The sequence below is a fragment of the Aethalodelphis obliquidens genome, unplaced genomic scaffold (assembly GCF_003676395.1).
Source record: "Aethalodelphis obliquidens isolate GAN/ISIS:26980383/991018 unplaced genomic scaffold, ASM367639v1 scaffold63, whole genome shotgun sequence".
NCBI classification, from domain to species: domain Eukaryota; kingdom Metazoa; phylum Chordata; class Mammalia; order Artiodactyla; family Delphinidae; genus Aethalodelphis; species Aethalodelphis obliquidens.
Genome location: NW_020838007.1, coordinates 5,067,397 through 5,081,914, shown reverse-complemented (window position 1 = coordinate 5,081,914; position 14,518 = coordinate 5,067,397). Strand labels below are relative to the sequence as shown.

General features: G+C 44.5%; 1 protein-coding gene across 6 annotated transcripts in view; it reads right to left on the bottom strand.

Moving 5' to 3' along the window:
• Positions 1 to 14,506, bottom strand: part of PPP4R1 (protein phosphatase 4 regulatory subunit 1) — a 61,366-nt gene extending 46,860 nt beyond the window's left edge. For 3 of the 6 annotated variants that reach the window (XM_027088540.1, XM_027088541.1, XM_027088542.1), the window contains exons 1-2: positions 14,395 to 14,506; positions 14,252 to 14,296 (exon numbers count right to left, since the gene is read on the bottom strand). In XM_027088540.1, coding sequence (XP_026944341.1) covers positions 14,252 to 14,296; positions 14,395 to 14,401 — 52 coding nt within the window. In that variant the 5' untranslated portion in view covers positions 14,402 to 14,506. Of the gene's footprint in view, positions 1 to 13,778; positions 14,044 to 14,251; positions 14,297 to 14,394 lie in introns of those variants that run through there. The other 3 variants (XM_027088543.1, XM_027088544.1, XM_027088545.1) reach the window with 2 other exon arrangements.
• Positions 14,507 to 14,518: the final 12 nt, after the last annotated feature.

Here is a 14,518-nt window from a genome sequence, read left to right as displayed (position 1 = left end):
ATTTATCTTTGTTACTTGTAAAACTGAATCCCCCCCCTTCGCATGAAGGTAAGAGACCGTGCAGCACAAGAGAGAGAATCACCCCTGCACTTCAGGAAGGGCTCCATCCACTTTCCACTCCCCACACCAGCACCAGCTCCAGCAGAAACCCAGAGCCATAGAAACCAACATCCCATTCTTTTAAATTTAAGGAAAACAGCATCTAAAATGTAAAAATTTTGAAGTTGGACCCATTTGAAATTTTAAAGATGATTATCACTACACAGTTATAGCGACAGTGATGTGAAAAGGGCAGAGGCTTTTTAAAGTTAAGACAGATCTGGGTCCAAATCTCATGTTCTGCTCCTTGTGAACTATGCATGTGGACTTAATGCAAGTAATTAATTAATTTGGCTCCATTTCCTCACATGTAAAATACCTGTTTGTTGTCAAGACTTTAAGACACGAAGACAAAGATAACATCTATAATGCACCTAACACGGTGTCAGGCTAGTACATCCGTGTTCCCTTGAACCGGCAATTCATTTGTTTCTGATACAGAGAATCTCATCGTAGTTTCCCTGTGTTTTTAAATGTTTTCATTCATTTCATTCAATAAGTAGGACGGCACATCTACTGTTTAAGCGCCAGGCACTCAACAGGGAACACAGATATAAAAACTAGACAGAGGGCTTCCCTGGTGGCACAACGGTTGGGAGTCTGCCTGCCAATGCAGGGGACGCGGGTTCGAGCCCTGGTCCGGGAGGATCCCACATGCCGCAGAGCAGCTGGGCCTGTGCGCCGCAATTACTGAGCCCGCGATCTAGAGCCCATGAGCCACAACTACTGAGCCCACGTGCCACGACTGTTGAAGCCTGCGTGCCTGGAGCCTGTGCTCCGCAACAGGAGACACCACCACAATGAGAGGCCCGCACACCGCAGCGAAGGGTGGACCCCGCTCGCCGTAACTAGAGAGCGCCGGTGTGCAGCAATGAAGACCCAAAGCAGCCAAAAATAAATGAAATAAAAAAATAAATAAAAAAAAAATAAAAAAAAACTAGACAGAAATTGTATGCGTGTATCTATGTACACACATGTGTATATATGTGTGTGCAAAGACACAGACAAAAATATACTACTAAGAAAGATGCACGGTGTAAGAGTACATACACACAACGTGTGCCGTCCACTGTTACACTTCTAGGTCTGCCCTGGTGAGCAAGAGAAGGCTTCAAAGCCCAGCCAATTCTGGGAAGATACACTGAGGTTTGCCAAGCAGGACAGAGGGCGGAACAGGGCGTCCTAAGCCGAGAAGCCCAAAGACAGGGAGTCGAGGAAAACCAAGTCATGTCTAGAAAATGAGTAGTTGTTCAGGACACGTGGGGCACAGGGTTCACACAGAAGTGAGGCAGGAGGAGGAGGGGACGGTGACCAACCAAAATCAACTTAGCCTTCTAGTTTTCAACAGAGTAACATTATTACATTTTGCAAACTCCTCCCACCTGGCTGGAGAAATCGCACTGCCGCCCTGTAACTGGGACTGGCGCTTGAGATTTTCTAAGCAACAATGGAGTTAAATTCAACCATTATCTCCTTTGAGTGACAATTCCGGGCAGCGGAGATACTTATTCAACTATGTTATAATAAAATGTGATTTAAATGATCAATTATTAATTAAAACCATCTTTTTTTTTTTTTTAATTAAGAAAGAAGCAAAGATCGTGGTGTCTCTCCCAAGCCGAGCCGCCTGCTGGTCAGCACGTGGCATTCTGAGAGCACCACCGCCAGCCTCGCCTCGCTCCCCTAACCATCACGGAAGCCCTTGGCCCCGCCAGGAGCACAACTTCTCACCTGAGGGAGGCAATTCCAGCTCTGCCTGCATCAGCACCATGAGCCGCTGTCCTACTCCCCATTAACAAGGCTCAGGTATGCTCCACATTCGTGCTAATTTCATGCTCATTCAACAAGACTTCTGAGCCTACTCTTCTTAAAGCTTACGCTTCTCTCAGACGTCCCAAACCTCTATTCCAAGTCCCCAGAACTACCTTCAAAAAATCACCTTCCATTCCTATCTTACTACCATACATGCATTTGATGCCAAGTCAGGAAAAAGAACGTGCCAGCAACCATGAGCACAGGAGCACGGGAAGAGCAGCGTGAGGGTCACCTGTCCGCATACCTGCTTGAGGGCAGCGGGAGGGCGCGCAGAGGTGCTCAGCTGCTCTCACGCGCGCCTCAGAACAGCACCTCACCGCCCTGTCTAAACAGAGATTCTCCCACCACGGCCATAAACACCAAGCCCCTCACCGAGGACTCAACCACAGAAACGACGTTCCCATACGGAGGGAAAGGAAAGGCTGGCTGCTGGCCCTGCACATGTGGCCGGGACCACACTTTAGGGGCAACACAAGGTAATTAAGGGCCATTCTGACCACCTGGGCTTCTTCCTGAAACACTGAATCCAGAACTTAAGCCTGCTAGTCTCTAAAATGACCTTTCATCAGACTTCTTAAAGCTGTAGCTCACCTCCTCATCAAGACAAAAGCAATCTGTCCTATTGCTTTCACTCTTGTGACTCTTCTCAAAGATTGGCAATAATCTGCCAAAACCGGGGACAAGGCTGACTCCCCCATCCCAGCACCCTCGTCTTAAATTCTCTTTTCTTGGATCTCTTGGAATATTTTCTACCTTTCTAGACTATTCTTGCTTCTCTCTAACCCTTCTGTGTAGGTAGTTTCTTTCCCCCCACTTTGTCCTCCTGTACACATTGTACACACACACACAACCCTCCTCCCCTCGATAAGCCACAGCTTCCACTACCATTCACAGTGCAGAGGACCCCAAAGTTCTCCTGCTCTGAACCCCACGGCCGGGTTTGCAGGTACTTCAGAGTCTGCACCTCCATGTCACGTGTGTTCTGAAAACCAAACTGTCCAAACCAACCTTATAAAAAATCAGCTTTTCCTCATGACTTTCTGATTACCACCATTTTCCCCAGTAACCTGCAGTTCTCAAACTTGAGGCCTTCAGTTACTCTGTAAGGCACTTTTCTTGCCGCCACATCTGATCAGTCGCTATGAACTAGAAATTCTACTTCTATGAAGTACTCTGTATTCCCACACCTCTCAGTTTCCAATACCCTAATTCAGACGCTCTGATATCGTCTGCTTAGAGCACACTGGGGTATTTGAACCCCATAAGGTACATGAAGCTTTCCCCAGGAATAAATCAAGCGGATAACTCCAAGGGCTACACCAGACCCCAACCTCCAGGAGTACTCCGTCACAAAAATGTGCCTGGGCTGTGGATCGAAGACTTTCCCTTCACAACCTCCCAGCTCCCGTGACCTCAAGGCTGCAGTGCTGCACTGCCTCCGTGCAGAAAAGCCTCCACTGCAAAGCAAAGGGATCCTCTGCAACACTGATGAAGTGTTAAGAGTTCCACTCTCTAAAGGCTGTAATATATACTTTTACAAGTCAGGTATTCATTCTTCAACCCTTTGCTTTCAAAAAAATTGAAAGACCGATAGCTCATTAAAAGTAATTTAAAAATTTTTGACACATAGGTTGGAAGAAGTTCAAGGAAAGTAGTGGCATCGCTAGTAAAACCCTTTCCATCCACTTATCTATGTCAACAAGATTTCTCCGGGCTTACAGCTCTTAAAATAAAAAGTAGAAATTGATGCTAAATACTGTCTTATTCTAGCAATAAATTATATTCACCCATGAATACATGTTACTTTTTAAAAGCTCCATCCATTTTATTAACAGACACCTATTTAATAAAATTTTGTTTACCAAGTGTTTATCATAATTTGCAATACATTCTGGTTGATCAACTGAGTAGTAATAAAGAAAACAAAGTTTTAAAGTTTTTTTATGGCCACAGGAAATTAAAAATTTCAATTTCTCCTTTTATCTTTGGTGCAAAGAAACGTGATAGGGTGATCAATAAAACTTGCAAGCATAAAAATATATTAAGGTAAAATTTTGTGCAGGAAATAGAAAGATCAGGAAGAAAAAAAGAACAATGTAAAATTCCCAATTTAAAGTTTATTCTTGAATATTTGAAAATGGATGATAGTGTGGTGCTACATTTAGATTCCATTTTTAAAAGTGATTATGACAGTTTCATTTTGAAAATACCTTTAAACTTGAAAATGTCTGAGAGAAAATTTCCGAGATTAGTTTAGAAGGTATCCAGTCGTTAAGTCTGAAGACTACTGCTCTCGACTATCACAACGGTCAATCCACTTACTCCAGTCTCCTCATCCTAACCCGGTTTGCAAATCAGAACCACTTCCACCTTCCGACAGCCCTTCCTCCCTCCCCCCCCCCCCCCCCCCCCCCCCCCCCCCCCCGTCTGGATGAAGGTACTGCTCTCCCACCGTAATCCAAGGGCCCCCTGATCTGCCCCCACAAACCCCGCACACAGCCTGGGCGGGGGGCCGTTTTCTGCAGGTGCCTCACACTTTTCCACCTGCTCCATGTCTGCCCTCTTTACCATCTCAGCTTACACTCACCTACTTATAAATATCACCCAGGAAGTTATTTCCTACTCTTTCTGATGAAGAGCTCTTCCTCCTATGAACTCCCCACAGCCTTGGGGGCCTGCGCTTTACTCCACCAGCAATCGCAGCGTTTTATTTTTTTCTTCTTTATTTTTTTGTTCCCCCACCCCCACCCCAGCAACCGAAACACAGGTAAAGTCCCAGAAGAGGAAGCCTGTCTTGCTAATTTTTATTACCTAAACAAACAAACAAACCCAAAAAATGGGGTCTAATGCTTCTCCAGAAGAATGCCTATTCATTAACATTTGTTAATGAGAAGGTAGTCCACAGAGACACCTGCGAAGACAAGGGTCTTTTAATAGCACTTTATCCTCCCCTAAGACACTCACAGACCATTAGCATATTAGCACCTTTGAGAAGTACTACACCCAAGAGAACTGATTAATTTGTACAACTTAACTTTCACCAAGCTTGATGAAAACATCCTTCTATTCTCCACACGGCCTCTAGGAATATCCACTAAAACAGAAAAAAGCTGATGGTCTGTCCTCCTTCAATCTTTCCCTTGATAATGCTAAGGCCACAATAAACTTGCCGAATTTTTGTTTGTTTCCCAAGTCCTTTACATCTTAGAAAATGAAAGATAACGAGACACACCATACAGATTTAATCATTTATAAGAGTTACCTTAACATTTGGGGCTTTAAATATTTTAACAAATAAACCAACAACAGGAAAGGCAAGCTCTTCTGAAAAGCAGAAAGCCAGCAAGGAAATGTAACTGATTCAGGTAAGAATCATCTACACACACTAATACTAACGGGTGAATGTTTGTCTGGGAATGGGATATCCCCCAGCATCAAGTCACTTCTCTTACCAACTTTTGATACAGAAAAAAAAAAAAGAGAGAGAATCTTTAAGTGGAGAAATCTGGTAGACATCACACCTTAACCAAGCTGTTAAAATCAAATTACCACCACCAATGATGGAGAACTGACATCAGGTGCCTTTTGAGATGAAGCACTGAGAAAATCACGGAATTACTTACATAGCATCTCTGCACACACACAAAGAGGGAGGGAGGGAGAAAGGAGCATAACCTGAATTAAATCACGAGGAAACAGATAAAACCAAGCTGACTCTTCAAAACTACCAACATCATGAAAGATAAAGGCTGAGAAATTGTTCCATACTAAAGAGACATGACAACTAAATGCAATGGCAGGAGCCTGGATTGGCAAGATAGTTGCTATAAAGGACATTATTGGACAATCGCTGAAATCTGGGAATGAGCTACATATTACATAGCTGATTTGTATCAATGTTACGCTTTCTGAATTCGAGTGATTATGAGAGCCTGGCCTTGCTCTTAGGAGATACAGGCTAATGGTCAGGTCTGCAACTCCTTAAAAAGGTGCAACAAAGAAATTAAGATTAAGAATAACCTATACATTACACTGTGTATCTGTAATTATAATCGTATAGAGAAACAAAGAGCAAACTGCCAAAATGTTAACAATGTTGAATGGAGGTGAAGAGTTTGGGGAATTAACTACAACACCTGTGCAACCTTTGTGTAAGTCGGAAAATTCTCAAAGTAACAATTTAATTTGAAAACAAATCATTTCATTATTTTACCGCAAATTACAATACGTTTTATGGCCTTATTCAGCTTGGCCAGAAAATCACAATTCATCTCAGCAACTATATACTGAAGGCCTATTGTGTGCTGGGCTCTCTGCTATGGGTAAAGTATAAAAATGTTCCAGATATATATCCTCAAGCAACAGGTATGTCAAGTTTCAATGTGTGACAATATGCTTATCAGAAATCCTTTCTTCAAATATATTGAAAGTTTACTAAATTCTTAGAAATGATTTTTACTAGTAAATAAGTATAAATTTGTCCTAAAGCATATTTAATTTCACAACTGAATTTAAGCAGGAATAATGTGCTAAAGCTTACTCTATGAATATTTCAAAAAACATTTCCCTAAAGTACATATGCACATGAAAGAGGAAGGGGCGTGTTTATCCACTTTCAAATTAGGTACCAAGATCACGTTTTCTATACAGCATTCTACTGGTCAGAGATGCAGCACATCAGAGCGTTTGCAGGTGTGGACTCCCATACATTATAGATGTGGTGTTTGTTTCTCCAGTGTGCAAACATTTTCCTTGCAGCCCTATTAACCCAATTGCTTTGGTTAGGAATCCTTTTTTCTGTACGTAATCCAAACATAAAACTTGAGCTAATCCAGGTCCAAATAATCACCAGTCCCCATAAATGAGGTACCTGAATTTATCTAAAGTCCTGAGGTTTTATTTCTACCCAAAACTAATTTGATAGATTTAAATGTGAAAATAATTTCTATCAAATCTGACTTTGAATACAACTCCAAAGCAGTATATAAATTTAAATATAAATTCAGCAATAAGATTTTGGACTGACCACTTCAGTAATCAGGTAGTGCCAGGATCAGACATCTCAGATCACGCCGATGTTCTTGCCCACTTTTGCTCCAATGACTGGCTCCCTTATGTATGAGTGTTTTAAAACACAAAGAAAAAGGGTATATTGTGCTTCCAACATTCCCATGGCAGGCACTACCTGGACAAAAATGATTTTACCCACCAAATACTTGGAACATGCTATGACCTTCACATCGCCCAGAACCTCTAGGAGGTTAGATAACTAAATAAGGGACAAATTAAGGGAGGTCAAAACTGGAAGGCAGGAAGAGTACAGTAATAAAGAGTAATAAAGTAATAAAGACTGTGTCAGCCAGGTCTAGATGTAACCCAACACTTGCAACGTAGGTGACTGAGCAAATTACTTAACTGTTCAGGTAAGCCTCATCAGGTGCCACTTCTGTAAATTTGTGGAGCTACACACCTCATCGGGGAATAGTGTCAGCAAGATTATAGCACAACACGCAACACACAGTATGACAACACATGGTAATTTTTTTTTTTTTTTTTTTTTTTTGCGGTATGCAGGCCTCTCACTGCTGCGGCCTCTCCCGTTGCGGAGCACACGCTCCGGACGCGCGGGCTCAGCGGCCATGGCTCATGGGCCCAGCCACTCCGCGGCATGTAGGACCCTCCCGGACTGGGGCACGAACCCGTGTCCGCTGCATCGGCAGGCAAACTCTCAACCACTGTGCCACCAGGGAAGCCCAACACGTGGTAATTTTAAAAATGAACAAAATCCAGAAATTTCTCCCACTTCCCTTCTGCAGCAAGTTAAAGAACTATGTGAGAGGGTATCTGAGGAAAAAACTTTAAAACCTACAAGGTCTGAATAGTATTCTACCCTCTGCCACCAAGCCATGTGTGCAAGACCTTGGGCCCAAACTTTCTCATGCTTAAAATGAGAAGGATGAATATATAGTCTATCCTCTCGCTCTTGATTTCTGTAATTCTGGAATCATTGGCTCACGACAGGCATAGCACAATTCAAATTTTTAAGTTTATGTGATTCTCTGGATGATACAGCAAACCAATTTAAAATATAAAATTCAACTTTTGTTTACCAATATTCTTTTGTTACCATTAAGGCTGACCCGAAATGGTGAAACGTGCTTATTAGCATGATAAAAAACAAGCAATATGTTGCTTCTTTTAATCTGGTGATCAATATTAAGATGAAAGTGAGTTTAGTGATTATACAGGTGGGCTTTGTTACAGTAGAACCAGCAAGGAAAATGTCTCAAGAATTTAATCATTTAAACTTTCATAAACTACCATACCTCACCATAATCTCAGATGCTCTTCCGTTCGCGGATTACAACATCACATTGCAGGTATATGCCTTGTGAGATATTTAGAGTTAAAATAAATGACACTGGGATGTCTTTAAAGTACTCTAGCTGCCTCCTCCCAACCCCCACCCACAAAAGTTCAGATGTTAAAGGAGAGTAAGTAAAAGGTGGGTATAGGATGGCTCATTTGCTTTTGTGTATTTTCGAAATTTCCCATTTAAAAAGTGAACAGGGCTTCCCTGGTGGCGCAGTTGTTGAGAGTCCGCCTGCTGATGCAGGGGACACGGGTTCGTGCCCCGGTCCAGGAAGATCCCACATGCCGCGGAGCGGCTGGGCCCGTGAATCATGGCCGCTGAGCCTGCGCGTCCGGAGCCTGTGCTCTGCAACGGGAGAGACCACAACAGTGAGAGGCCCGCGTACCGCAAAAAAAAAAAAAAAGTGAACAGTATTTACCTTAAAAAATCAATGTAGTGCATAATATTAAAAAACTAAAAAAGAAAAATATCATGAATGCAGAAAAGCATTTGACAAAATCCAACATTCATTCCTAATTTCAAAAAAGGTCTCAGGAAACTCAGGGGACTTTTCTCAACCTGATAAAGGGCATCTGTGAAAAAATAATAAATTGAACAGCGAAATTCAAACTTCCACGCTTCAAAATACACTGTTAGGACAATGAAAAGAAAGTCAAGGGATGGAAAATAATATTTGCAAATCCCGTACCTGAGAAAGGACCTGAATTCGGAATATACAAAGAACTCTCAGAACATAGTAAGAAAACAACCCAATAAAAAAAGATTTGCACACTTCACCAAAGAAGATATACAGATGCTAAATGAGCACATAAAAAGATGAGCATTATCAGACTTTAAGGAAATGCAAATTCAAACTGCAAAGAAAAACACACTTAAGAGACTAAAGTGCCCGGCAAGGGTGTGGGGCACCTTGGACTCACACACGCTGGTCGGGGCGGGAAGCCGTACAGCCACTTTGGAAAACAGTCTGGCAGGTTATCTATCCGAGAGAAGGGAATGTTACATCCACACAGAGACTTGCACCTGAGAGAGCCGTGACGGCCAAGAACTGAAAGCAGTCCAAAAGCCTAGCAACATCTTAAAGACAGAACACCTGAGAGAAGTGATGTAAACTTGCTCAAGATGATACAGTGAACAAATGGCCTGAACCTGGCTCTAAGTTTATGAAGCCCAGCGCTCTTCCCCCTTCACTGAACTATACCGGGACATATTCCAGAAGCGCAGCACGATCAACGCTCAAATACTAACCAAACTGGTACCAATCAGGCCAGAAAAGGAGTCTGCTCCTAGGTCTGGGGAGAAAGGGAGCTAAGAAGACTGACTTGTAAGGAGAGAGTTGGGGACGGGCGTGGGGAGGTGGCCCTAGGGGGACCTGCAAGCTGGGAGACTGTGCAAAAGTCCCCTCCTACAAGTTCTAGGGAGCACTGGCCTCTTCACCACCTTCACCAAAGTTGCAGAGGTGTGTCACCCGCTCTTCTTCCCAAAACATTAAATCGTTTACTTTCAGATCCAAGTTAAAAGCAAAACAACACCCCAATTCAAGTGCAGAAACTGCCCACCCTCTCATGTAGCTGATGGCAAAAATTCTTTGTCATCAAGACAGAAAAATGAAAAATTCCAAAACATAAGGCAAACACAGGGGTGAAGTAACAGTAGTTTAATAAACAAATATAAAATATTTGTTTTGATGAGAGGAGGAAATGAGGCCAAAGGACCAGAAATATATAAACCAGTGATCAACACGTGGCAGACTAAGCACTCCACCCAGCAAGGGCGTGTTCTCTCTCACAGGTAGAAGAATAAAAACCTATGCATTTAGGTGTTGGGTCCCCCACGCCCCGGTCCTGCAGCTACAAGCCCAAGCGGCTGACACGCACGGTTACAGAGAACAAAGAGTACTCTCCCATTTTTTTCTTTTTTTTAGAAATTCTGTATGGGGAATTATGACCCAAGGCATCATTAACTGATTCTATATGCATGTGGGTACCACTAAAACCATTTTTAAGCACCTTTTCTAAGACACCAACCATATTATCTCTCAACAAAGACTTCTCCTGTCCAGTCTTGCTGGTAGCAAAAACATGCTACAAGTCTCATGACTTGCTCTCCCAAATCCCTATTTAACAACACTTCTAAATATTATGATTTTCAAGGGCACCTTCTTCAGGTTTTCGACCGACTCCCTGGCCACCACAGGACACAGCCCCAACCTTTCACGCCTCGCTTCCCCAGGTGGCGAGACTCTAAGAAGCTTATCAAACCCAGTTTTCAGAAACAGTCGAGGGCCCAGAGGCTCTGGATGGAGTTTAGTCTAGGTAGTTACACCCAATTAGTTCTGGATCCATCGTTAATTCACTGTTTCAAACCTGAAAAACAGTATCATGTAGAAGGACTCCAAAACTTTAACAGGAAAAATTCTGTGCTGTGTCATATTCCAGAACACAGCTCCAAAAGCCCTTCCACAGCATGCTAGTCACAGCTGAGAGAGGTTAACATAAAGACTTACACCTGAGCCTCATTTGAATCCCCTCCCTCTAGGTTAAATTAAACCTCAGGCAGCATGCTAGATTCATCTTCAAGGGTATTTATTCTAAGCACAGGTTCAAACAAATCGCCCACGCAAGCTGGGGCAGCTCGATGGTGTAAATTGGGCAATCTAAGAAAAAACAGTGTTTAAAATACAATATTTAGAATCAGGAGGCCTGGCTTAAAATTCTGGTTGGTGCTTAGGAATTTTGTCCCCTGAGAGAATGATTTAGTCCCTCTGCATATCAGCTGACTTATTTATTAGTATCGGTACACCAGAGCCTACATGTCCCACGGCTACTGGGAAGAACCACCCGCATACAAAAGCTACTGCAAATCACTAAGCGTTACATCATCTTTCTTTTAAAATAATCTTCTTCAACATATTACTGACAGAAATTTAAATTTTAATCTAACTCCTGTGAAATTATTTTTACAAACGTTAACTCACCAAATCCTACTGTATCTTAAGTCCCATCTCACCTATCCTAGAAATCTAGCAACTTCAATGTACATCAAAATTGCATCTGTGAAGAACCGACAGTAGAAATTTAAAACTCTTTCTCTGAAAGTCTATCCAGAATTCTACACTGACTCCCATCATTCCAGGCACAGGAAGGGTTCACCCAACTCGGAAGTTGCTCTGCTTTCACTCTGAAATTCAAAGTGTGTTTCATTGGACAGTATTGGAAGTATCCCTTTTAACCAAAAACAAACTTAGTTTTTCAATGCATTATTCTCCTAAACTTAATTTTTTTTCTAAACTTAATTTTAATAGTACCTTAAGACGATGATATTTACTTAACTTTATGACCTTTTGAGATGTACATACAAGGCGTCATTTTTCACACATTAGGATTTTGTTTCTTTTTCTCCAAGGGTTACCAGTCAAGTCCATCTCTGACCAACCCTTTTCCAGTTCTACCCACTTTTCTACTGATTCTACACAGAGACTTGGGGGCTTAAAACGAAACAGATCAAATGAACGACCTGAGAGCCTCATCTCAGGGTCTGGCAATGCCCCCCTTTCAAGATCTGGACCCCACCCAGGGCCTCCCCCCGGCACCCCAGCTTCTCATCACTTGTAGAATAGTATTTACTCTCTCTTCCTTCTTAGTCTAGGTTCTGCATTTAGGAAAGGTGACCAAGACTATAGAGCTGGAGCAAAGAACAATGTCTTCCCCTCTCAAAGGCTGACTCAGCCCTGGCCTGGCTGAAGGGGCAGGTCTGGAGGCGGCCTCCACCAGCGCTGCCCAAGACAGAAGACCGGGCTCAGGAGACACAGCCCAGTTGTGCGGGCAGCCCAAGCCCCTCTCTAACGTCTCTGGTCCTCTCCCTTCTCCAGGATGTGCAGAGCCTCTCCATTCCCTGCCCGTCCATCTCGCCCTGGACCAAGGTCCCACCACCAGGTTCCCCTCTCACCCTTTCTCCCTTCAAAACAGATGCCGAGTGGTCCTTCAGCTGGCCATATGTTCCAAGATCCCTTGTTCCTGAATATTCTGGGTAAAGGTTATCACCTGTAGAAACTATAGCAACTAAGAAAATAAGCAATTATTCTAACAATGACTTCAACCAAATTATAAATATGCAAATAAACTGTGCCTTCAAAGGTCGAACATTTTATCCTAAATTAAAACACACTGGACAATACTGTAAATCAACTATACTTCAATAAAAAAAAAACCCACACTGGGAATGAACTGGACCTTAAAAAAAGTTAACTGCAAGCATTAGCAGCAACTGTAAATATGTAAATTCTGTGGTGTAATGGTCAACATCAGTATTTCCTTCCCTGAACTTTCCTTCCAGCTTCCCTCACTTTTTACTCATAATAACAACACATAATAGTCACTATTTCCCTGCTACTATTCTAAGTGCTTTACATGCATTAACTTATGTAAGGCTCTAAACAACTCTATAAGGCAGGTAATATTAATTACAGCTGTTTACAAATGACAACACTTAGACACAGAAAAGTTCAATTGAGCTGCAGGAATCCATCCAAAGTGACAACGCCAAGAACGGAACAAAGCAGTTCAGCTCCTGAGTCTTGTCTATTAACAACTGTGCTAGGATGCTTCTGACACCTTCATTGTCACACTTACATTAAAACTGCTTATAAACCACTAGAGGGCACGGATTGTGACCATCCTTCACACTGCTCTATCCTCAGTACCAAGCAGAAGTCTGGAGGGTCCTGAGAAATCACTGTTGAGCTCTGCACAGGTAGGCTGCCCCTTCTAGACTGTGCCCCTTAAGGGTGAAGGGCCAAAGTACAGCTCATCCTTTAAGCTTTAAGTGTGCAATGGTACCTAAGTGACAATAAATGAACGACGGTCCGCGACACCTGCTGAAGGAAAGCGTCTTCTATCTGCAAAGCCTTGAACCTAAATACAAGCCTGAGAAGCCCCCGTCTGGAGACAGTCACCTCTCCAAACCTCTCCCATTCTAACTGCAGAAAATCAAGCGCTGCCTTAACTAACATTTCAAACTTACTCGTAGGCAGCCCAGAGTCCTACGGTACAACGTTAAGGAAATGTAAGTGCTGTCCTTCACTACATGTGCACTGCTGCCTTAAGAGAGAGTTTTACTGAAAACACATAAACCCAGACTTCGCAAAAGATAAGTTTACATATGGTTAATTCATTTTCGAAATACTTCTTTTTAGAGACTCCTAAAGAGTAAATTCCCCTCACTTCACTCAAAACACCCAGTAATTTAAAAATTAAGCTTAATGTGGGCACGAGAAACCACATTAGACATGCTAAGGATTAACTCCACGGCATTTACAAGAGCAATTTCAAAGCGCAGCTACCTCGGAATTCCCGACTTGGATGATATTAGGGTCAGTGAGTCTCAGCACCGGGCGGGCTCTCCCCTAAGCCCCACACACGTCCCTCCCGGGTCACCACTTCAACTCGAAGGCAATTTCCAAATTATCTTCCGACCTCGGAAGAGCACATACGAGAGAGACACTTCCTTTCTGACACTCCTCCAGGAACAATGTCAAACTTTCTGCTTTCCTTGAATCAAAAGACCAAGCCCTGAAAACTTCACTGTCGCCGGGAAAGCCGAGATGAGAAGATGCAGGAAGGCCCGGCTGAGTCGCCAACATTTGCGCCGAAGAAAGACAGTCGGTGAAGCCGGACCATCCCGCCCAGGCCGCCCCTTCTGCCTCCGCGGCCACGGACCCCGGATCCCGGACCCCGGGACGACGCGGCGCTGGGGCGGCCTCGGGAAGGCTCCGTGCGGCGGGCGGCGCCCCGACCCGCCCGCGGCCCCCGTCCCCGCCGAGGCGCCGGGAACCAACGGCCGCGCTCCCGCTTCCGCCGCCGGGGCTCCGCCCGAACGGCCGCCGGCCGCCCCCGAGCCCGCGCCGAGGCCTTGGGCGCCCGCCGCCCTTTCTCCCGCCCGGCCCGGGCCCGGCCGCTCACTCACATCCGTCCGCGTCCTCCGGCAGGTCCTCCTGCAGCAGCGTCAGGTCTGCGCCGAGGGAGACAAGAAAGGCCGTGGGCCCGCCGCCCGCCTCCCGCCGCCCCGCGCCCCCGCCTGCCGCCCGCCGCCCGCCGCGGGGCCCGTACCCGCCATCTTGCGGCGCCCCCTCCTCCGCCGTCGCCCGGGGACCCGGGGCTCCAGGGGCGGTGCGCGCGGCGGCCGGTGGACGCGCGCGGGGGGCGGCGCCGCGGGGACGCGCAGGGCGGGCCG